General features: G+C 37.4%; 1 protein-coding gene across 3 annotated transcripts in view; it reads left to right on the plus strand.

The window, feature by feature from the left end:
- Positions 1 to 25570, plus strand: part of LOC128230046 (protein mono-ADP-ribosyltransferase PARP14-like) — a 31226-nt gene that overhangs the window by 3923 nt on the left and 1733 nt on the right. Inside the window, exons 5-25 of one of the 3 annotated variants that reach the window (XM_052942032.1) lie at positions 104 to 331; positions 895 to 1116; positions 2037 to 2124; positions 2459 to 2586; positions 3885 to 3977; positions 4509 to 4637; positions 5896 to 5910; positions 9805 to 10023; positions 11318 to 11375; positions 12734 to 12837; positions 13040 to 13261; positions 14362 to 14492; positions 15042 to 15132; positions 15738 to 15804; positions 16167 to 16423; positions 17433 to 17615; positions 18517 to 18613; positions 18925 to 19062; positions 19852 to 20012; positions 20332 to 20518; positions 21318 to 21513. In XM_052942032.1, the coding sequence (XP_052797992.1) occupies positions 104 to 331; positions 895 to 1116; positions 2037 to 2124; positions 2459 to 2586; positions 3885 to 3977; positions 4509 to 4637; positions 5896 to 5910; positions 9805 to 10023; positions 11318 to 11375; positions 12734 to 12837; positions 13040 to 13261; positions 14362 to 14492; positions 15042 to 15132; positions 15738 to 15804; positions 16167 to 16423; positions 17433 to 17615; positions 18517 to 18613; positions 18925 to 19062; positions 19852 to 20012; positions 20332 to 20518; positions 21318 to 21513 (3014 nt within the window). Of the gene's footprint in view, positions 1 to 103; positions 332 to 894; positions 1117 to 2036; positions 2125 to 2458; positions 2587 to 3884; positions 3978 to 4508; positions 4638 to 5895; positions 5911 to 8383; positions 8411 to 9804; positions 10024 to 11317; positions 11376 to 12733; positions 12838 to 13039; positions 13262 to 14361; positions 14493 to 15041; positions 15133 to 15737; positions 15805 to 16166; positions 16424 to 17432; positions 17616 to 18516; positions 18614 to 18924; positions 19063 to 19851; positions 20013 to 20331; positions 20519 to 21317; positions 21514 to 25570 lie in introns of all 3 variants that reach the window. The other 2 variants (XM_052942031.1, XM_052942033.1) reach the window with 2 other exon arrangements.

Raw genomic sequence — 25570 nt, forward strand, 5'->3', positions numbered from 1 at the left:
TGGCTTGGTGACCACGGACCAAACTCTTAGGGTTTCCATGCTTCAATAAAAAAAAATCCAAATCTGAATAGTTAATCTTATTAAAGGTTTTGTTTAATTCTAGACGGAAATTGTTGTCTGCCCAACCGCCACAGCACCAAAGCCATCTGGTAAAGTTTTGGACGCTATATGCTCTGCGTCCCCAATGGCGGAAGCGGAAGCCGAAAAGGCCTTTAAGCAGTTGTCATTGAATTCGATTGCAGATGGGGCTATTGTTGAAACAATGGGTCCCGTGGGAAATATCTACTTCTTGAAGATCGCTGAAAAGTGGGACGGTCAAACTGGGCGAGCGGTAAGGCTACACTCATATTGCGATTACACCTTTTATTTGAAAACTCATATATAAAAAATATATAATGACGATACTGTCTATGATATATACATGCATGTTGCCTCAAAGCAATGGTTTTGACTCTTAAATAATGCAATGTTGACTTACTGCTATGATAATATTGTAGTTATGCACCAGTCAACTGTAACCACGGCCCCCAAGGTCCGGGGGTATACCGGGGAATGGGGCCGTGTTTTTACCTTCCCGGTGGCCCCGCAGTGCCGGGTGAATGCAATGGCTTTGTATTCGCGCCACATATAGCGGGGAATATGCCTTACTTAGGGAACCTGAAGTTCGGGGGCATTTGGCGGGGATTTTACCATCAGTTCGTCCCCGCAGCGCGGGGATTTTACCCGGGCTTGGCTGGACCGCAAGTCAAAGTCCCCGCTATTCCCTGGACCTGGAGGGGCCGTAGTTACAATTGACTGGTACATTATATGATCGATTTGCAAGCTTTTGTTTTTCTTTGTTCAGTTTCTCTGGTGCAACTCTGTATAAACTTAGCATAATGATTTTTCTTTCAGTCATTAAAAACGTACGTGGAAAAATGCTTAACAAAAGCTATCATCAACAAGATCAAATACATAGCCATGCCTCCGATTGGTCCTATATCACGTGGTTACCCCGGAGACGTCGTTGCTAACGAGATGATTAAGACTGTTGCTGAATTTCTCCAATCTAAGCCAAACTGTTGTTTAGAGGAGGTTACCATAGTTATCTACGAGTCGGACATGGTCACAACTTCCGTAAGTAATTAACGATAAAAGTACGTATATTTGGGATGAATAAATTTAAGTTTTGTTCATAACAAATTAGCCGTTGAACCGATAGCCGACGGATTGCCGGTTCATTGCAATTATCATTAGATAATTAGTATCCTAAGTAGCATTAGCCAAAATTTCAACTTGACGAAATTTTGTAGGAGGATACAACGCTGAAATTTTGGCCAAGGTAAAATTAAAGCAAATATTTCACATCTATAGATGCAGAAAATAGCAAAATAATCATCTCCTAAGAAATATTTTCATATCTTGGCTGTCAAAAAGTTACGCCACTAATTTATTTGTTGTCATCGGTTGTGACCTTTGGTGGGCCATGTGAGAACCCCTTTGAAAGCACGTGATTCCTCACCCTGTTTTTTGCGATGAATAAGTTTAAGTTTTGTAATTAGTAATTTTTTAATAAAGAAATTAGCAGCCGCAACCGAGAATAGACGGATTGCCGGTTCGATCATTAAACCACAAGTCTAGCAAATAGCTAAGCAATAAGTAAAAGATCAGAAAACATATATATCACGCCTCTAACATAAATGACGCAACGTCATTGGTCCAGGACTGGTCACGCGGTGACCCCATATTTTTCGATATTAGGTCACCAAATTTATATCGTACCAAAATGGCGTCTGTTTTCCGATCCCGATGAATAAACGAAATATTCAAGCATGTAAACAGGTTGTCGACGTGATATATACGTTATGAGGTTAGTAGTTGACCCGATATGGGATATACAGGGCGCAGGAAACCATATTCTTCGCCCGATATGGTTTTCTTTGCCCCGTATATGCAAAGATATGGTTTCTTTGCCACGTATATGCCATATAGGGTCACCTACTTACCCTGTAACTTGTAACACCGATCGAAAAATGATCAATATTTCATTTTTTCAGGCATTTGAGTACGTCCTGCAGTCGTTATACAAACATCGTCCACACAGACTTGAGTCGGAGATACAGGAGAAGGTCACGGAGGAAAAAAGTAAGACCTCAACGTTCTAAAACAACAATACAAATAATGAGGATATAGATTTTGGTGCATGCATATAATATTATAAGTTACGGGGCTAGTAGGTGACCCGATATGGCATATACGGGGCAAAGGAAATCAAATCGGGTTCGAGCTTTGCTATGGTTTCCTGCGCCCGTATATTCCATTCCGGGTCACCTACTTACCCCGTAAAGTATATATCACGTCGACAACCTGTTGACATGTTTAAATGTTTCATTTATTCATCGAAATCGGAAAATAGACGCCATTATACAATAGGTAAAGCAAACACAAATAAATGTTGTTGTTTTTCCTGTATATTCAGAATCTACTGACGTAGAGTTCGGGTCCGGAAGAGTAATTGTTCGCAATACTGCCCCTCCTAAAGGAGCTTTCTGTGTGGCTAAGGGCATCAACTTGGAGCTGTGTAGAGGAAGCATTGAATATGCCAAGGTTTGCATATTGCTTATTGTCGTTTGGGTCCCTGCCTTGTTTGTCTATGCATTGTTTATACTCTCTTTAACGATATATTTATACTTCTGGGCTTGTCCCAATAATTTGTATTTCATTATTGCCTGTAAACAAGGTTTATAATATGTTTGACTACTGGGCGTGCCACTGTTATTTTATTTCATTATTATCTCTGCACAGGGTTTATTCTATGTGTGACTACTTGGCTAATCCCTGTAGTTTTCATTGCATTGATGCCTCTAAGCAGGGTTTATAATAGTTGTGACTACTGAGCGTGTCCCGGTAGTTTTCATTGCATCGTTGCCTCTAAGCAGGGTTTATTCATTTCTGTCTACTAAGCGTGTCCCGGTAGTTTTCACTGCATTGTTGCCTCTAAGCAGGATTTATTCATTTTTGACTACTGGTCGTGTCCCTGAAATTTTCATCGTATTTTTTTTCTTTAAGCAAAGTTTTTACTATAATTGACTACTGGGCGTGTCCCTGTTGTTTCATTGCAGTATTGCCTCTAAGCAGGGTTTATTCATTTTTGACTACTGGGCGTGTTCCTGTAATTTTCATCGTATTTTTTTTCTCTAAGCAGGGTTTTTACTATAATTGACTACTGGGTGTGTCCCTGTTGTTTCATTGCAGTATTGCCTCTAAGCAGGGTTTATTCATTTTTGACTACTGGGCGTGTCCCTGTAATTTTCATCGTATTTTTTTTCTATAAGCAGGGTTTTTTACTATCATTGACTACTGGGCGTGTCCCTGTTGTTTCATTGCAGTATTGCCTCTAAGCAGGGTTTATTCATTTTTGACTACTGGGCGTGTCCCTGTAATTTTCATCGTATTTTTTTCCTCTAAGCAGGGTTTTTACTATAATTGACTACTTGGCGTGTCCCTGTTGTTTCATTGCAGTATTGCCTCTAAGCAGGGTTTATTCATTTTTGACTACTGGGCGTGTCCCTGTAATTTTCATCGTTTTTTTTTTCCTCTCAGCAGGGTTTAGACTATCATTGACTACTGGGCGTGTCCCTTAAGTGTTATCATTGTATTGTTGTCTCTATACAGGGTTTATATTCGAATTGTCCACTGCTGATCTTGTCCCTGCAGTTTTCATTATATTATTGTACGTAAATTTTATTTGATCGTGCCTGTTGTTAATACATGACGCTTTTCATTATGTCCGATTTTTATGTGAATATTTTCATTATGTCCGATTTTTATGTGAATAATATCAATGTAAAGAATGGGAAGTTTAGTCTTCAAGAAACGTCTTATTATAACATGTGTATCTCCAGACGGATGCAGTCGTCTGCACAACGTCATCCTTTCCCAACCTGCATGGCGCTATAGCAGACGCCATCAAAAAAGCTGGCGGTACCTCGTTACAGGTTGGTAATGCTCGTAACAATGTTTTGCCCAAAAGGGGCCGGGGATTGGGCATATAGGGGAGTTTAGACAGCAGGTGATTTACGAATGACGGGATATTGACAGGCCCGATGAGACTGCCATACAAAAATTAAACTTCTCCAAATGTTTTGTGGCATGAAAACCTTCGCCCTAGGATTTTTGACCGATTGCCTTGCCCCAGGGGTTCCACTTACAGACAAATGAGTTTAGTCCCTTTTATTTCCGCCCTTCCGAGCGGTGGTGCGAATCATGAATAACGGCTGTTATGTCGTTTAATGTTGATTAAATTTATCATGTAAGCATGAATGAAACATTCCCAAAATAGGTTTTAAAGTAAGAAGTATTTTAGTACTCACATGCATTGGCCATTTTGAAATGATATGATATAACTAATATATTTTACCACAGTGGAACATAGCTATTGTTGTTTAAGAAAAATGGGACACAACGATTGTCCTTTATCTTTAGTATATTTTGCCTGTATAACACCGACATCAATTTACCTTTTTCAGCGGGACTTGAGTAACACATACAAGAGCTACCCCGGGAAAGGTACAGCCTTCACCTCTGGTGGAAACCTACATTGCAAGAAGGTCTATTACGTGTTGTTGTCCGACTATGATGCAAACAACAAGAACAAGGTAAATATTATACAAGTTTTGACTAGTCAGCCATCCAATAGCGTATCAAGGGGGGGGGGGGGGGGGGGGCTCTTAAAATCGCAAGAATTTACAGTTTCAATTTAAGAGAAAAAAAGTATTAAAATAGACCCAAAAGAACCATAACAAGAAAGAGTTGATATGTTCTAAATGGAGTCCCCTAAACTCCGCTGCCAACACTTTAAACGAAATAGATTTTTGTTTTGAGGGAGGGGCGCGAGTCAAAGGGTTGCGCCCCCTAAGTTACGCTCCCTATACTGGACCCGCCCCTGTGATCTGATATTCACTCGCACAAAGTCATATAGACTAAGACTGCGTATGAACCAGAAAGCTTTTTCATTTATAAATAGCATGGCATTCTATATTTAGATAGGGATTATGGATTTTTAACTTTAAACCCCTTTAGTTTAGTTTATAATAATTTATTCTAGCTCGATTGTGACAAAATCAGATAGCTTATAGAATCACTCCCAAGTCTGTTTCCTGAGTAGAAACCAGAATTTGTGTCCAATTTGGGAAGCTATGAGAGAGTAACCCCTAGTGGAGATCGAACACATAATATATTGGGTGAGAGAGTGACACCTGTACCACTAGTCTTCTCTTGCCATATGAATATATATAATTGTATTTATTGTGTTTAATCATATTTGGCAGTAAGACTGCATCTTTAAGTGAATTGATACATATATAAAATACTTAACAAAGCACTATTATAAATGTCCTACGGTTAAGCAAAACAAATGTAAGTATTAAGTTCCAGTTTTTATCAAACTCAAAATGTGTTTTGAAGAAAAGGACATATTGATTAAGTGAAATAAATACAAATTCTAGAAAAGCAATGACCCAGTAAGTATTTGTTTTGACCCGATACTGCTAGTATTAAACATAGAGCTCCGCTATTCCATTGGTAATTATGAATATTTCGAAAAAAAATGACATATCAAAGGTATATTTGTATTATGTAGTAAGACTTCAGAAATAAGACCTATAATTCACATAGCTCATAAATTTAAGTATATTTCTTTATCCAAACGATATTATGTTTTTATTTTCTATTTTAAATTCGTATAACTTAAAAAAAAATGTTTTAAATATCATTTACTGTATTGACCAAATATATGTATTATTGAATCCGATTCGTCATTTAGTGATTTTAAGTTATGTTAAACATGTCAATATTCCATTTATGCATGACTGCTTATAGATGTAACTCTCTATCTATTGCCCTTTATATATTAAGGACTTGGACACGGATGTATGAAATGCACAATTTGGTCGTTAAATACCCTTGGTGATAGGTCAGTTGATGGTATTGCATTTGGTGTTGGTACCTTAAAGCTGCATTCTCACAGATTGACAGTTTTGACATTAGTTTATTTTCATTTCTTTTCTTTTTTCTCAGAATCAGGTGATTTTGATATAAACGCCTCACAATAGAATTATACAATATAAGTCAAGATAGAGCATATCTCAGTTTTATGGAAAACTGCCGACAAACTCCTTTTTCTTAAAGCGTTAGTAACGCTTTGGGCCATGAAATATCAATTTTCGAACGTAAATATTGCGATCTGATCTTTTATCAGCAGTCTTGTATCGCTGGTTTCTATACATTAACGCAAAAATTTGCTCATTCCAAGACAAAAGTTTTCAAAACGGTCAATCTGTGAGAGTGTAGCTTTAAACTCACTTTTATTGCTTTCATTTCGGATTTCGGGTTATCCCTGCTTATTCCTAACTGATAGCGCTGTCGCTTGAACGAAAGATACCTGATGTCCTCAACCCCAGATAAAGCAAATTTGAATTTATATCAAAGACGCATTAATGTGTGAAATATATGTTAGAGGTCAATTTTGGCGATCTGAAGAAAACTAGAGCGGGCTACCTAGGCTTGTTATCAAAATTGGACTCTAAGTCTCATTTATTTGGTGTTTTAGGTTCATTCGTCAGAAACGATCTCCGTAAAAGTAATGAACAGAAATGTTGTAAAATCCTCGATTCACATTGGTATGGTGGCATGTTACTGCCGTAAGATAACCTGATAGCGTTCGCGAATTGTTTCGTGATAACCACTTAATTTTCGCGATAATTAGATTTATACAACTGGTTATCTACTCATGATTTGCGAATTTCACTTAGTAAGTGATAACACGAATAGTACCTAGTTAACCAGTTAGTATGTTACTTACTAAGTGGAATTCGCAAACCATGTATGTAACTGGTAACACGAATTTTATCTTAGACTAGTTAACGAGCTAGTGTGTTACTCAATAAGTGGAATTCGCAAACCATAACTAGATAACTAGTTACTGCTAAAAGTCAAAAATGCATTTGTAGATAAGTGGTAAGACGAATCCTAGCTAGTTAACCAGTTAATATGTTACTTATTAAATGGAATTCGCAAACCATAACTAGTCAACCTGTTAATGTTGTACAGCTTAAAAAAAGGTAACGGTTGGCAGTTCTGGGCACTTTCAAGCCAATTTTTAGTCTTATGATATTTATCGAAACGAAAAAGTTTCGCTTATTAACTAGATAGCTAGATAATTATCGCGAAAATTAAGTGGTTAACACGAAACAATTCGCGCACGTAAACAGGTTATCTTTCGGCAGTAATATGTCACCATACATTGGCCCATTTCAAATTGCAAACACTAAAAAAGTTAAGGCGAACACAATATATAATTCCATGTATTTACTGATCTTTTTTTATAACTTTCTTTATATTTAGGTTCGTCTACCATCAATCCTGTTGTTTGTTTTTTTAAAATATCATAAATATATGTTTTTGCCACGAGAAGACCTTGTTTTAATCCCACTCGATAATAAAAGATCATATTATTCGCGGCATGTAAAGTACATTTTCGTTGTGTTTTTTTCTGCTGGTATAAAATAATATAACTTAGAAAGAATAAATTTAGCACGGACTTAGATTTAAGTAGATTAATTGTTCTGTCCGAAACACCTAACAAAAGGGATCAACATGTCACGGAACTTCAACAAGCCCGAGGTTGTTATTTGATATCTTTGTTATGCATATTTGCACTGCGTCTTTTAAGTATATTCAATGAGCTTATTCAATGAGGCTATTTCTCGATCCTGAAATAATTTCAGTAAAAACGAAGTATGTCACAAAGTCCACATTGGTTGTGGAAGTAGGGTTGGCTATATGGAGGGGCACCTTAATGGCGGCGTGTTGGGTGATTGGTGGAGGGACATCTAAGTGATGGTTGGGGTCGGAGTTGCTGGGGGGTGGATATCTCATTGATGGTTGGGTGGGTTGGCTGGGTGATAGTCATCTCATTTGGACTGGTAGGGGTTGACTGGGGGTGGGGGCATCTCATTTGAGTTTGGTTGGGGTTGGCTGGAGGTGGGGCATCTCATTTGAGGCTAGGTGTGGTTGGCTTGGGGTGGGGAATCTCATTTGAGGCTGGCTGGGGTTGGATGGGGATGGGGGCATCTAATTTGAAGTTGGGTGGGTTGGCTGGGTTGGCTGGGGGAGGGACATCTCATTGATGGCTTGGGAGGGGTTGGGTGGGGGAAGGGCATCTCATTAACGGTGTGGTGGGGCTGGCTGGGAGTGGGACATCTCATCGACGAGAGAACGATAAAATAGCATCGGGACTTGTTACTGGATAGTAAGCCAATGTCAGAAATAGAACTAAACATTAACACATTACATAAAAATATTTGTTTTTAAATATCTTAATAGTTAAACTAACCTTTTTAAGAAGTATGCAGAAAAGGACAAAAACCAGGTGTGTATGAATTTAGATCTCAATTTCTAGAAACTTCTTAAGCTTAAATAGCAAAATCATTTAGAAAAATGCATACTTAAAATTGATTTCGATAAAAGAAAAATGGTTTATTGTAGATAAGATAATTCCTATTTAAATTAAAAAAGTAAGATTTACATAAGAAGTTTCGAAAGAAATTATAGTCAGAGTTATAATTGTGCCGTGTGTGTTTATTGACTTTGAATTAACTGTACAATGTTAAAATGCTTAACTTCGATGTTGTCTCATGTTTGCAGTGAAGAATGCTTAAAGATTTTGTATTTGGTAATGTTTACATATTGTACGTACATATCTTTTGTGACAAATATTAAATTTGAAGTGTTTATATGTTTGAGCCTAAATGTCCATGAGAAATGTGACTATTCTAAGGGGAAAATTCCTGGTTCGTTTGGTATAACTAATCGGATCACACTGTTCTGGGTCTTTATTCATTTACGTCTTGAGTCCGAGATTTTACTCAAAGCTGCAAACAAAAGTATTATATGATTATTGTTTTATTGAAAGAGTGAAAATGGTGACACTGAATATATATTGCAAATTACATGTTTTAGAATTACTAACAAATATGTTGTCAAAAAAAAAACTTCATCAAAAATCTTTGTTAACATTCAACAATTTTATTTTTTGAATCTTTCAGACTTCATAATCAAATTTGCGAATCTTATTTGTACTCTGGGGCCGTAATTACGAACAGTCTGAAGTCCAAGTCTAGACTTAGACTCAGAAAAAGCATTTTCATCAAGGAAGAAAAAATCATATTTATTTTATTCTTTTACCAGACGGAGGTATACAGTAGTAAGATATTCAAATAGCAATATGTTTCAGCAAGTTTAACCATCAATGCTCTGACAAAAGGAAGATTACAATGAAATAAAGTTTTAAAATAATGAGTCTTGAGTCTGAACACTGCCCCTGCTTTCCTCTCTAATGGAGCGATGATGGCGAACAATGCTGAAATTAACACGACTTGAAAATTTTTACTTCACATCTATTTTATAGATTATGTTAAATGAACATAATTTGAATAATCTTTGACAATCCAAAACAATTATCTCAGTCTTGACTCAGATTCTGACTTACTATTGTTCGTAAACATAAATTCTGGTGAAGCTATTTATACCGTGTCACCGCCTCTTTGTTGGGCTTGAGACAGTTCGTAACAACGTCATGTTTATCTTAACCATGGCCCCATGTTATGTTTATCTTAACCATGGCCCCATGTTATGTTTATCTTAACCATGGCCCCATATCATGTTTATCTTAACCATGGCCCCATGTTATGTTTATCTTAACCATGGCCCCAGGTTATGTTTATCTTTCGAACGTGTCACATGCGTCTTGTATACTTGCACCAGAACCTCACCTGGAAGGTACAGCAGTGTCTGATGCAGGCAGAACATGACAAGCTCTCATCCATTGCCATGCCAACATTTGGCACGGGAGGGTTCTCGTTTCCGGATGACATCGCCGCCAAACAGATGTTTAAGGCTATCAAGGAGTTCTTCCAGACACCAAGAACCTATCTGCACACCGTGGTCATATTCATGTATGCAGCAGCAGCCAATACCTGTCAGGTAAAACTTCTCTCCGAGCTTGAACAGCATTAATGTCAACATTAATACGGCGCCATTTTAATGAATTAAGCAATTATAATATTGTGCAAATCGATCATTTGAAATTATCCTGCTTTTCAATATCCTATGGTCGAGATATTCGTTCTGTCAAATCTTCCTATGGCCATTTGTATAAAACCGGCTTTTGGCTCGGTCAAAGTTATCCGAAATGATTATTAATTGGTCAAAATTGATCCAGTAACTACTACATATTTATGGATTTCGAGATTTTCTGACACTGTTTAACTGCAGTAATTCATAATGATGTTATGCAAGATAGTTGGTAGGAGTGATCCCTTTGATAAATCTGAAGAAAAAATAAATATTTTAGATAAATATTTTCGCTAATTTTTGTACATGTCATATGACACCAAAGCAGGAGTAAACTCCCATTAAACTACTGTGCTACTTACCAATCAAATGAGTCGACTAGCCATGACATGACATGTAGACAACTTGTCACAGTTTTATATCATTGGCTACCGTTACCATAATGATATATCAACAGTTCCTAAAAGCAGAATGTTCAAACCATCCAACTACATAAATCACGCTAGCAAAGCTAACTATGTCCAATTTCGTCTAGGATATTTCTCGTATGCAAAAACATGCCATCTTTCCATTGGACTAACGACAAACTATTGGAAGATCAAGAAGTTTGTTCTGATATGAAAACAGTCGAACCCCGTTGACTCAGACTCACAGGGACAGGTGAAAATACATCGAGTCTCGGTAAATTCGAACCAAACGAAAGTGCTTACCTTTAGTGTAAAAAAATCTGTCCTTTTCAACCAGTTCGAGCCAACGAAGAATTCAAGACAAGCGTGTTCGAGCCATTGGGGTTTGACTGTAGTAAACCCACCGATATAAAATATATTATTCTAAAGAAATCATCATCATCATCATCATCATCATCATCATCATCATCCTCATCCTCCTCCTCCTCATCCTCATCATCATCATCATCATCATCATCATCATCATCATCATCATCATCATCTGTATCATCTGTATCATCTGTATCATCATCATCTGTATCATCTGTATCATCTGTATCATCATCATCATCATCATCATCATCATCATCATCATCATCATCATCATCATCATCATCATCATCATCATCATTATCATCATCATCATCATTGTCATCATCATCATCATCATCATCATCATCATTATCATCATCATCATATTATTATTATTATTATTATTATTATTATTATTATTATTATTATTATTATTATTATTATAGGTGTTTGAAACCACAGTTGGACAGTACTTCAGCTTGGCAGCTCCTGATCAGGCGGCTGGTAAGGACACAGAAAATGATAGTTTATTGTAGTTTCCATACGGTGTTTATAGATGCTATATATATAGTTTAAAATAACAGACATAAGCGCTTTACTTTGCTTAAACTAAATGCCCTTTTCCGTCCTTAACTTTGTAATTAATGTCCCTTCATTGAAGGTAATCAATGCAATGCTGTTTTAATTCATTACCTTTTATATAATTGTATTGGGTTTTTTTGTATGTCAATCCCTTACCATTAAACTGTACTTGTTGTTGTTAATTGTATTAATACGACTAATATACATTCGTTCCAATGCTGTTAGGCGGGGGTCCAATTATTAACCAATGATTACATTATACTGTCGAACCTCGCAATGTCGACGTCGGATAAGTCGACTTTCCAGTTATGTCGACTTTTTTTTCCGGTCCCGAATTTATTCCTTCTTATTATATATAAATTAAATCTGTTTGTGAACTAAATTTGACACAATTAATTCTTCTTTTGTTTCACTTTATTTTTCAATAATAAGTTTGCTGTTTTCACGAGAAAATATTTAACAAGACCGTTCAATTGTGGCTGTAAACATCGGACAATCCAACTCAAACGTGTTCGGATTGGCGATATTTTTTGTAATTCGGATGAGTCGACTTTTCGTTATCTCGACTTCACTAGATCCCGAAAAAGTCGACATAACAACGTTCGACTGTATATGTGTAATGCATGGTGTCTTGTGGACATGTGTGTCACTCGCTTTGTGTTTATTGGCCTTTATTATTGTGCTTGATTTTGAGCTGCTGAACTTGACCCCATAGTAACAAAATAATTGTGCCTGGTTTTAGGCTGCTGGCATTGCCCCTGGTGTTTCCGTTATTTTATGGTAACCCAATCATTGTGCTTGATTTGGGGCAACTTGGCTTGTCCCTAAAGTTTCCATTGTTGTGTTCTAACCCAATCATTGTTCCTAGTGTCGGGTTGCTGGGATAGTCCCTGTAGTTTCTTTCATTTCATTGTTACCCATTCAGTGTGCTTGATTTTGAGCTGCTGGACCTTTTCTTAGTGTTGGGCTGCTGGGATAGTCCCTGTAATTTCGTTCATTTCATTGTTACCCATTCAGTGTGCTTGATTTTGAGCTGCTGGACCTTTTCTTGGTGTTGGGCTGCTGGGATAGTCCCTGTAGTTTGGTTCATTTCATTGTTACCCATTCAGTGTGCTTGATTTTGAACTGCTGGACCTTTGTTTCTAGTTTCCATTGTTTTATTGTAACTTAGTCCTGGTCTTTGGTTTCGAGCAGCTGGGTTTTTATATGTACAGCGTTTATCTTATTCAATATAAATTTATTGTTTACTAAAAAGGAATCTTTGTATTACATATCAACAGCAAACCCTCCTCCTCCAGTTGATAAGCCCGACACAGAACAAGGAAATATGTCTATTGGCAAGGCAAGAGTGGAAACCATTTATGGTCCCATTGAACAAATGGCGGTCAGTATTTTAAAATGCACTTGTATCTATATAGCCAGTATGTTTATTATTCTAAACACAAATAAATACTATGTTTCTTAATAATATTTAGTTCGAAATATTCTGGAATTCTTGGTAAGGACAACAAATTATTGTTCGAATGGGTAAATGTTTGTTATCAATATGAAGAAAAACATAAAAAAAGAATAATTTCGATCAAAAGGCTGACGTCATTATGGATACAACAACGAGTTTTCCGAAACTTAACGGCACCATTCCTATGCTGCTCGCCAAGGCTGCCGGAAAGGAGGAGTTCGAGGCAGAGTGTAAGAAGAGGGGAAATGCCAAGGAAGGCAACATTGTCATCACACAGGGCTTCAAGCTCAAGTGTAAGAAAGTGTACCACTTCGTCATGCCCACATGGAAGCAGGATACTGGAGAAAAGGTATATATTGCAGGGGGTGGGGGTCTGGGGCGGTTGGGAGGGCATCCTGGGGAGGGGGTGGGGGTCTGGTGGCGTATGAAGAGGGTGCTTGGGGAAAGGGGTTTATGTCCTTTTGGAGGGGCCGGATATCGCAATCGGAACACTTCGTCCATTTTCCATCGAAAACTACTTAGGATGTATATGGATGGTTTTAAAATATCAGAATTCTTTACATTCTTTACATTTAACTACGCTGCGAATAGATCGCGTAGTAATTTCAGTTTAGTAGTTTAAGGACTTTTTATCAGAAATCATAATTCTTTATGCAATAATACATTTCAATGTGTCTAATTCGAGCTTAGTTATACAAATTATATGTTAAAACGCTACACTTCATTAATATTGTTATTATTTATATATGAAAAACTAGGAATGCATTAATACCATCGAGGATAAATGTTTTCGATGGAATATATATATAGTCGAGGTATCACGATTGCAGATATCGGCCCTTTTCCCATATATGTTTATCCCAATCACCAGAAAAAATTACCCCCGCAAAAACACCAATTGAAATTTCACAAAATTTTAGGGGCTTATAAAAAAAATCGCAGCATGGAAATTCAAATCTTGACGCGAAAGGTCGTTATTCTGTGAACATGTTTTTTTTTTCAATAATTAAAACTTGTATTCAATAGTTTTCAAAATCCCATAGACTCCATAGTATTTCTAACAAAATAAATTAAGCATCGCTTTGACCCTTGATGATGATGATGATGATGATGATGATGATGATGACGATGATGACGACGATGACGATGATGACGATGATGATGATGATGATGATGATGATGATGATGATGATGATGATGATGATGATGATGATGACGACGACGACGACGACGACGATGACGATGATGTTGAGGATGAGGAGGAGGAGGAGGAGGAGGCGGTTATTGATGATGATGATGATGATGATGATGATGATGATGATGATGATGATGATATGATGATGATGATGATGATGCGAGGAAGAGGAGGGAGAATGAGGAGGAGGAGGAGGATAGGACGGTGAATACGAAAACGACGACAAATCTGAAATTAGATTTTTTTATTGTTAGAGCGTACACGACTGCATTAAGAAATGCCTGACGATGATGAAGGCGGACAAATATACAACCATTGCTGTACCTACTATAGGCACAGGCGGGTACCACTATGATGCAGCTCTGGTCGCGAAGGGCATTTGCAGGTACATAACATGTATTTCTTTTTTGGTTCGACGTTTTTTGTTCATGCGTATGGTACGTTATACGTTTCGAACTATAGAATGCATTTAACGTTATAACTATAAATGGCATTTCATACATATCTTAATATCAAAACTTCACAGGGCACATATCTCCACACGGATTATACTCTCCCCTGAGAGAAAAATAGTTTTTCGTAGTATACATGGGTTGTTTACGATGTTTAAAAAGCAGTAATTCACAGTCTACGAGGGCTGCTTAAGAAGTTCAAAGAATCAGTAATTCATAGTTTACAAGGGCTGTTCAAGAGGGTCAAAGAATCAGTAATTAATAGTTTACTCATAGTTTATAAGGGTTGTTTAAGACGTTCAAAGAATCAGTACTTCATAGTGTACGAGGGCCGTTTTACAAGTTCATTGATGTCTTAGCGTTACATGGCCGATTTTTTGATACGTCATGCAATTAAAAAAGCCATTTAAAAGTTTATTAACATAGAAGGTCTACTAAGTCCATGAACGGTCCTTGTATTTGTTCCCAAACTAAACTTTCAGTGCAGCTGGAGAGTTTGGCAAAGCCAACCCGGATTATGATGTTACCGTGAAAATAATTCTCTATCCTGGTGGACCACAGGATGCAAACAATGTGAGTAGTTTACATGAATCAGTGAATTGGTTATTGATAAATGAACAATCTGTTATTAGAGTTCGGAATTATATTTTGTCCCATTCAATGGCAGTATTATGTAGATTGTCGTTCATTCGATTTCGTAAATAAGAAGTTAACCGTTATTGAATTCAATCAGTTGAATCGGAGAATTTAGATAGTGGCTGGCCCAGCAGACAAAGTATAATTTCGAACACTTTGCTGGTTTAAGTTATGAGTATGCATTTACTCAACTGATCAGGATGTGTTAATTATTCGTCGTTAAACAATTATTTTGGTAATTGTATGTTATCACCCTTTAACAATTACTTGAAGCAGCTATTTTAAATGGGGGTTTTATTGTATTTTAGTTCTTCAAATTTCACAAAAAGAGGCATTCACAATAACGAAACTGGAAACCCCCATTTCTAAAGAATGACAGCTCAGCGAAATGAAAAGATATTAATCAAGTAATGGTAATTCTACCTTCAATGTTTGTTTATAGCATCAAGCTAAAATATGCCAAAAAATATGAAAAAGGGGAAAGAGCGTTAAATCAAATCGCGTTTAATATAACCGCGCTATATGGAACTTTTTCCTTGCAGGCTATCAAATCAGTGGTGAGCAGTTGGAATTCGGGAAGTGGGAATGCCAATATACCTAAACCAAAAAGTGCGTTAACATATAGATATTAAAACATAATTATATGTTTTAACATAATAAAATATATCAAAGTGTGTATTTAGTGGTCAACATTATAGTTTGTCAAATATTTCTCAAATTTTCCAATACATTAATATTTATTCATTAAATCAGCAGACGATTAATAGTGGCTGGACCAGTTAGTGTTTAGTTAACCCAATATAACGTTGAAAACTAATCAAATTAATATTTTTAGTATGTACTTTCATAAAATAAATGGTTATGCGACTGTGTCGCATCATACGTTTTATTTTAGTTAATGCATACTAACAATCTGTTACCATTTCTTTACCTTATCATTTTGGTGTTTGGTTTATTTTTGCATTATTTAGGTGGCAAAAAAGTTGGCTTTCAAGCAGCAGTCGATGACGTACAAGATGATGAGGACAGTGGTGCGCCTTTCGTGCCCCCTAAGAGGAAAAGAGACTTTGTTCTTCTGCAATTCGTGTCCGATAAGACAAAGAACGTGGACGAGGGGTTTGACTATATCAAGGATCAGATAGACAAAGATAGGAGAGTTGCTGTTGTCGAGCTGAAGAGAGAAGACAATATTGATGATGTGGAACTCATTGAAAATGACAAGAAAGGGGTATGTTAAAACACATTACTCCGGCGCAAACAATGTTTGAAAGTATTACACTAAGGCGTCCAAATACTTAACAAATTGTCGGTACCAGGTATGTAATTACTCCCGACACATTTGCATACACAGTTTGAGGATTCTTAAACCATGGCGTCCAACGACTTACACGAAAAAGGTATGTAAAAACACATGACATACGTTTACACAAAGTTTGAAGATTCTAACCCATGGTGTCCAAATGTTAAAAAGAGGTATGTAAAACACACGACACATATGAATATAAAGTTTGAATATGCTAAACCAATGCGTCCAATTGTTATTGATCGGAAACGCCCGAAAAAAAGATATTAAAGGTCAAAGAGTCCTTGATCTTTGACCCTTTCGCCCGAAAATTAGTATTCGTGAAAGTTATATTAAAATGTAGGATAAGACTAGTATGCGATGAATGCATATCTAACATAACAGTGAAAATATATTTGCACACAAATTTCAGGTGATAACATCATCAATCATAGGCATAGAAGTTTAGCTGTACAATGAAGAGTGCGTTTATCGCCGCCCCCGTGTTGGCGACGCTTTTGGAATGTTGTTAAAGGTTTTGCGAGCAAGCTATTTGCATGAACAAAACTCATATCCTAGAACCTAATTTTATTCCAAAATAACATGAAAAGCATTAGATCAAATTACACACCGAACTCATACACGTGATACAGGACACAAGAAAAGCGTCTTCTCATAATATCCATCTTATACCAATAACACACAATATTAAAAAATGGGCCTGTGGTTCAGAACCTTGCTAAAGTTAACATCGCTGTTTACTTTAAATCGCTACTGATCTGTATACTTGTAATATGCAGTATTTCTAACAAAATTTTAACCAACTGTGTTAGGTGTAGTTGTCTTCTTTAAATATATTAGCATATCATCAAATAGTTCACAAATGCCGTTAATACCGTTTTTAACTTTTGCAAAGTTCGGTTAATGGGGTCAATGTATACGGTATCGTTTGCAGACCCGTATCGAGGAGTTAGCTGACGTTTTCAACGTTGACGTGAACGTTGACCTCAAGGGACGGAAGGTGACGGTGAAGGGTATGGGTGAAGACGTCCCAAAATGCTTTAGGAAAATCCTCGAACATCTCAGTGATCGCCGGAGAGACCAACTCTCCAGGCATATTGGCCAAACAGTCCTCAAGGTAGTTTGGCATATATTTTTTTTTTATTCAAGCTCGTATGTTTCTTTGAGAAAACGTGTCAAGTTATGTCATAGCTAAGTTGTCGTCGTCTGCGTATAATGCACCAGTCAATTGTAACCACGGCCCCCTAGGTCCGGGGAATAGCGGGGACTTTGATTTTCGGTCCAGGCAACCCCGGCTAAAATCCCTGGAATGCGGGGACGAACAGATGGTAAAATCCCCGCCAAATACCCCCGCACCCCAGGGACCCTAGGTAAGGCCCATTCCCCGCTATATTTTGCGCAAGGCAAAACCACTGCATTCACCTGGCACTGCGGGACCACCTGAAAGGTAAAAACACGGCCCATTTCCCCGGCTATCCCCGGTATACCCGCGGACCGGGGGGGGGGGGGTGAGGGCGTGGTTACAATTGACTACTACATAAGTGCAACAACTTTTACCTTCACCACAACAACAATAAACGTTCAAGATGTTCAAAGAACACTTTGTACCCATGTTGCGAGAGACAATATGCGCATCAATCATTATATTTTTATTTTCCCTTTTTCATTACTTAATATAGTTTTACTTAAAATCTTGTAGTATCTGTTTATCAAGGAAATCTTCTAGATGGTTTATTTCGTGTTTTACATATATATATATGCTTTTCCCAGTTGAGTGACTGGGAAACTCCACCTACAGAGGTCATGCAAGGTCGACCGGTTCATGCAAAATGACCGCAATTTTTATCGTACATGAAATCAAGTGCGGATGTAAATATTTAATATTCAATGATTAGAAGCTTTTAAAGAATTAGATTATATGTAGGTTTGATTCCTTTTTACGTGTAGTTCACATGCTATTGTATTTGAAAGGTAACCTGAATGTCTGTGTACCTCACAGTTCCATAATTTACTTACAGCATATTGAGTGGTACTACACTGAAGACAGCGGGAAACTGTGGGTGCCCTATCCCAGACATATCAGCTTCATGCTGGAGGAGGCTTTCGACGAGAAAGGTTCGTGGTCTCGTCATCATCATCATCATCATCATCATCATCATCATCATCCATTGTAGCCAAGTGAAAATTACAGTATAAGATAGGCAATCTGTAATCAGAGAATGAAGTTGGTTTATCATTTTACTCTCCCTTACCTCTCCGTAATAAACCTGGAATTATTAAGAAAGCATCAATCGCAAATCAATACTTACCGTTAGTGTTTGAAACTTCAAGTAATACAATAAAGTTTTCTTATAATGTAAAACCAACATGTCTGCAGAGTTCAGCAGTCAAGCTTGAGATGTCCCGTTTCTTTCCTTTCGTTTCAGTGAACGAGAAGAAGTTTACGGACTCGGACAAGCGCGTGTATGTGGTAGACTTCCGGAAGTGGACGGAATGTGTGCATGATGGGAAGAAGACGGACTCTACCAGCGCCGTCACAGTCATCCGAAAGGATCTGACTGAGGGTAGGGCTCGTTACAGTTTAAATGTCAGAGTGAGTCCTGTCTTCAAACGTTGACCTCTTACGCAAATGAACAATGCGATTCGGATGGTTATGATAAAGTGACACTCTTATTCAAAATCATGTATAACAAAAATCTTTTTTTACTGATAAACCTTTGACGACTTACTAAATAATGCATTTATGGAAAATATTAATACTGATAACAAGATTGTAACAATGTTTTTAATGGAAGAAAGCGCAAAAATATTAAATGATTGGTGAATGCTAAAAGATTTACTCATGTCTACTATAGTCTCATAAGGTAGAAATACCGTGTATTATGCTCATTTATTTCAAATTGAACTCGGTATTCTTCGTAAGAACCATTGTTTTCGACATTTGTTCATCCTATTTGGAGTATTAAAACAAAAATATCAATTGTGGTAAATCTTATTTGGGAGAAAGTTTTCTGTGATAGTAGTGGTCCAAAACCTCAGCATATGGTAACTTTTTTGTTAACTTTTGTCAATAGTATTATATCAGTAAATATTATGCACATGATACTGTTGAACATGTTGTTAATATACAGGTATTTATATTACAAAAACATATACAGATTATGTTAATAACATCTAAAGCTGTTGAGAAGAGTGTTAAAGGGATATTAAAGGTAGCTTTGTTTTAGAAAGATGGAAGGAAATAGAGAAAGATAGTTTGGTTCCGGATGAAAAACTGAATAAAGGCATAAGGTATCTTACTAAATGGGTAGGCATCATCTGATTTGAGTAAAATGCTATCTGTCCTAAACCAGGGAGTATCTCAGCGCTTCCTGGCTACTGGGCGCCGATGGCAGACGTGGACACCCTGCTGGAGGTACCGGTACTTCCAGCGGAAGAGGAGTACCAGAAGGTGGAGGCGGCTTTCATCGCTGCCCTTGGGGCTTACCGGCCACGCTTCCAGCATATCAAGGAGGTGAGAAATTTGACATAGTATTTTATTTCTTTATTTGTGGTACCTTTGTTTCTGTTGAAGTACTGGTGGTGGTAATGTTGTTGTGTAGTGGTTGTAGTGGTTGTGCTATTACTTATGATGACAATGTCGTTATACATAGGAAACCTGATGTTATTTTAGCAGTTCAAATAGGGTTACAAAATCTCCAAATGGTTATGATCCTGCTGCTGCTGCTGCTACTGCTTCTGTTGTTGTTGTTATTGTCATACCCAGTGTAACTGCCAATATATCATTCGTATTTCACATCATTAATTCCTCGTTTTAATAAATACGTTTGCAGATACGGCGCATCCAGAATCGCTCCCTTTGGCAACAGTACATGACCCGGAAGCAGCAGTTGGATGCGGAGCTAGCCGGAAGGGGCGTCCAAGACATTGAGCGGCGCCTCTGGCACGGGTATGACGTGCAGAACGAAAAATCCATCAACGTCTATGGTTTCAACAGAAGCTATTCGGGCCAGACATTTGGTAAGGTGTTATAATGCAATATTTTAAAGGAATTCATTCACACCTTTTATGTTGGAAAATATGTTTTACAACTTTGATTCAAATTAGTTATTTTATTCATTTTTATGAATAAACACCTAACAATAACTGGTGTATTCTCATTCAAACAGAATTGTTTTTAAATCCAAGCTAAAAATAATTAAATACCGTAAATTACGCTTCTAGGCAAAGTAAAGCATTGCCTGTCACATTTTTTAATACTTTTAACAATATGCATTATAACTAAAATTTTAACTTTCGATGATGCTTTATTACTTAAATGTCACTAAGTTCACGTTTCACACTAAATTAATGTTTTTCATTGTCTGATTCTCTAACGCGTGAACAAGAATTTCGTTTGAACGTGATAATTGCCTGATTATCAATGTTAAAGATGTCCTATGCTGGTATTATAAATGGAATGAAATCGTATCAAGCTAAACTTTTTTAGGATTTTGGTAAAATGAGTTGAAATTCGGGGGTGGTATTCATTATTCAACTTAAGTTAATCTTATGGCCATACATTTCTGACTTCATTCACTCTATTGGTCAGTGATTGATAACAATTAATCCGATTAGCTACATCGTTCTTCAATCCAATTAATACCGATATTGAATACCAGCCCTAGTTGAGAATTCACTTAAGTATGTTTGTTTCATTGGATGGGGGGCGGTTCTTTTTAAACGTGCTTTGCAAAATTAATATCATTAAGGCGCGGTAGGTTTGTTATATTGGGGCCGGTTCTTTCAAAACTTGACATATGAATTTCACATTTTATAGGTGCGGTGTACTACGGTCTTGGCGTCTACTTCGCCGTGAAGTCCGAGTACTCCGCCGGTGCCAGCTACTCGCCCGTCGACGCCGCAGGCTACAAGCACGTGTACCAAGCCAGGGTTCTCGTCGGGGACAGTGTACAAGTGAACAAGGGCTACACGGATAGGTACCCGCCGCTACTTCCGGGATCACAGACGGATAGGTGAGCTTAAATTTTGCAAATCATTTCACGATTAAAAGAATAAAAAATATCTTACACTTGTAGTGTTAAAATATAATCGAATCGAACCGGACTAAGCAGTTCGACTTACTATCGGACAATAATCGAAAGTTATCTTAGCATTTTAACCATGGAAAGCATATTAAATATATGTGAACCAGCTTAACATTCAATTACCTGTTATATTGAACATTTAATAAGAATATCTTAATTTCATAAAACTCTCACACACAAAAAGTAAATTAGTTAATCAAGGGCAATAATGTCAGGTGCGTCCAGGTTCCCTGGTTCATTGTTTTGGGTATAAAACATCCACGATTCGATGAATGTAACCATTGTTTTCAATATGTTAAAAAAAAATATTTTTGAAAATACCCTGTGCACCGAATGGAGAGCAATTGCTTGTTTACGATGACGCTTGTCTTAGCTGAAAATCATGTCTGTATTAAAATATCTCGTAAAAACAATGCAAGGCTTACCGGTTCACTCAATGCACTTTACTCTCCAAAACTACGATTTTATACCGTTCTCTTAGTGTTAATTTCATCTGATCGTTTTGGTCAGTGAAGGGTACTATCATCGTTTTCCGAGTGCAGATCGCCAGTTTTGGAGATAGATCTGCACATTTAAGAAAATGCTTACTGGTTCATTATGTACATTTTAAGAACCCATGTTCATCCCAAATCTTGTATATCTATGGCACACTAAAATAACAATTAAAATGCGTCGATTGTTTATCCTTATCTTTGTAAGTGTACTATAACACGTATAAAAAGTCATTTTGATAAGAACATCAAAACTCCCTGCTAAAAAAAGAATTGTCATTACATGTTGGCGGTAATATAGTAAGGGAGACACGGTTAATCTTTAATTGAAATAGTGTTTACTTAAGGTTGTGACGAACTAAATTTAAGACTTAAGAAATTGTTGACTGTCTAAACTGACATGCTTGATTCGAAGTGACTTATACCATTCGTCTGGAGTTCATTAGTTAAAGCCCCCTGAAAATGTTTTTTTTTCCGCGCCCCTACCTGTATTTTATTGGAATTATGTGATTAAAGATAAATTGTTGTATATATCTATATAGGGAAAAGAAAGAGAAGGGAGAGAAAAGGGGGAGAGAGGAGGGGAAAAGTCTTGGAGATGAAAGGGAGGGAAAGAAAATAGGGGGTAAAGAGGGGATAAAAAGAGACGAGAAAGAGGAGGGAAGAAAGAGGGGGAAGAAAGAGAGGAGAGGAAGAGGGAAGAGAAAAAGACGGGGAAAAGAGAAGGGGAAGAAAGAGTGGAGGGAAGAAAGAGAAGAAAAGAGAAGAGGAAGAAAGAATAGAAATAGGGGGAGAGAAAGAGGAGGGGAAAGAGGAGAGAACGGGAAGGGGAGAAAGAGGGGGAAAGAGGAGGGGAAGATTGGGAGGAGAGGAATGGGAGGGGAGAAAGAAGGGGAAGGAGAGAGAAGAGAGAAAGGGGAGGGAAATAAAAAGAGGAAGAGAAAGGGGAGGGGAAAGAGAAGGGGGAGAAAGAGAGGAGAGAATGAGGAGGGGAAAGAGGAGGGGGAGAAAGAGGAGGGGAGAAAGTTTGGGGATAAAGAGGGGAAGAAAGGGTGGGGAGGGAAGAAAGATAGGGGAGAGAGATACGAGTTGGAAGGGAATTTAGAGAGAGGAGAAAGACAAGATAATGTGGTTAAGATATTGTTGGAGATATGGGAGAGTAACAGGCGAAAGTGTGAAGTGACAACAGAAGAAGAGTGAGGAAGGAGATAATCTGTGGAAGTTGAGAGGTTGAAAGCACATAAGAAAGGTTTTAATATTTTAAAAGAAAAGAGGGGAGGATGTGTAATGGCAAGATAAAGTGTGGGGAATTGAGGCAAAGATAAGAAAGTTATAAAGATTTGATAGATCTCGAAACATATGCGACCACATACACATGTTCGATGGTGGCTCATTGAGCCAGAAGGAAAGACAGAAGAGAGAAGACAGATCTCGTACCATGCACGATCACACGTACGAGCGGTGGCTCTGAGAGCCAGGCTCGAGAACCAGCACCGCTAGTTCCCGTACAAATTCACCCAAGATTTGAAACCCTGGGATTTTATCATAATACAAAACTTGAATGTTTAAATGGCAGATTTATATTACATTTCCGTGGAAATCTTATTTGTATAAATTCATGCAGTGGTACGAAAAGAAATGACATGTTGTAGTATTATAATTTAAGAGCTTTATACTGGAATAACAATTCTTTAAAAATGAGTTAATTGACTTATTTTAGATATTTATTTTTATTTTTATGACTTCCGTTTATTGCTTATTCAGTCTATTTATATTATTACTAAATATTCTATAAATAAGTGTATTATTATAACAACAATGATATACAGTAAAGCCATTGGCCATCACAATGAAAGGTGCGAAAATATGGCCATGAATGAACATATTACTGTACGTTGTATACCGGCAGAAAATGATAGATTAACTCTTAAAATATCAACAGTTCTGAAACAGTGTCGTATACAGTGCGACATGGAGGCACCACGCCGCCGCATACAGTATGCGGCAGACATATCACTGCATTTAGGTCTTGTATCGGTGGCCCGCATAAAGCACCATTTGAAATACTTAAACACCGTATGAAGATGTCCGTTTATTTATTATTGACTTTTTGGGCAAATAGTTGATACAGTTTTGGGCAAATAATTGATACAAACATAAAGAAAATGAAAATGAAATAAAGTGGCCAAGAAACTTAACAATAAATTTGCTTAGCTTAATGCAGAAAATGCATCATTACATGAAAAAGGAAATGATATTTGTATAGAAATGTCCTAAGTTCACTATGATTCGAAATTTGAAGCCAAAATTGTGAATTTTATTTCACTTCATATCTAGCAGGCTTGATTACATAAACTAGTTGTGTAAAACTCCGGCCATTCCTGTATACAATCCAACCATGCAAAAGGTTACCAGGCTCGCTGAGCCTAAATTTCGTGCTGATCTAGCCGTGCAAGACTTCGGTGGCAACTCTGAAGAAGCACGGCTTCCTCGTTATCGCAGGTGAAGCATGGTTACCTCAATATTGTAGGTGAGTTATGGCTTTCTCGTGATCGTAGGTGAATCACGGCTTCCTCGGCTTTCGTAGGTGAATCACGTCTGGAAAAGTACGTCTACCGCACTATCTTAGGTGATAATACGGCCATGCTTTTCATGTAAAACAAGCCTCTTCGTAAATTAGCAATTGCTCTTCATTAGGTGCAGAAGGTCGTTTCTAAAAGATATCGTTTTAACGTTAAGAAAACAATGGTTATACTCGCCGAATCGAGGACGTTTTTCACCTCACACAACGAACCAGGAAACCTGGACGCACATGACATTACTACCCTTATTATTACAAACGATACCAAAAAAGGTTTCAAAAACAGAATGCATCGTGCCGGGATTCCCCGTATTTGCAGGTAAGACCAGACCCACTACACCAAAGGGAGAGGCAATTGAAGAAGGTTTTATGAAATATATAATCAATTTAAAACAATTTGAAATATTGGGAGAGTTTGTAAGTTTTTAAGCAAAAGTGTTTACATTCACCGCATTTGTGTAAGAGAGTGACCTCCCTTGTTAAAATGAAATCAACGAGAATTTACTTAAAAGAAAAATTGACATTTACTCGACTTTTACCACAAAACAAAAAATACCTAGTTACCGGAAGTAACAATAGCGACATCGATTGTGGACAACCACTATCGATTGTCGCCGACATAGCATTGTCAAAGACGATTTATCGATTGTACTCGATAATCGTTACATCACTATCTTACAGTATGTCTTTGTGCGGACGGGGATGCAACATTTGTTTTGTTTTGCTTTATCGAAAACAAAGTTTACGAAACCACATTCAGGCAAACAAGCAGGTCTTTATTTTACTTATATAGCCGGCTTACACCATCATGGCCGTCCGTTTTTACAAATTTAGATTAAACGCTTTCCAAGATTTCGTTTCCAACATAAAACTTACTTAAAGACGAGATTTTAACATAAACAAACAATATGAG

Source organism: Mya arenaria, chromosome 4 (assembly GCF_026914265.1).
Source record: "Mya arenaria isolate MELC-2E11 chromosome 4, ASM2691426v1".
Lineage (NCBI taxonomy): Eukaryota > Metazoa > Mollusca > Bivalvia > Myida > Myidae > Mya > Mya arenaria.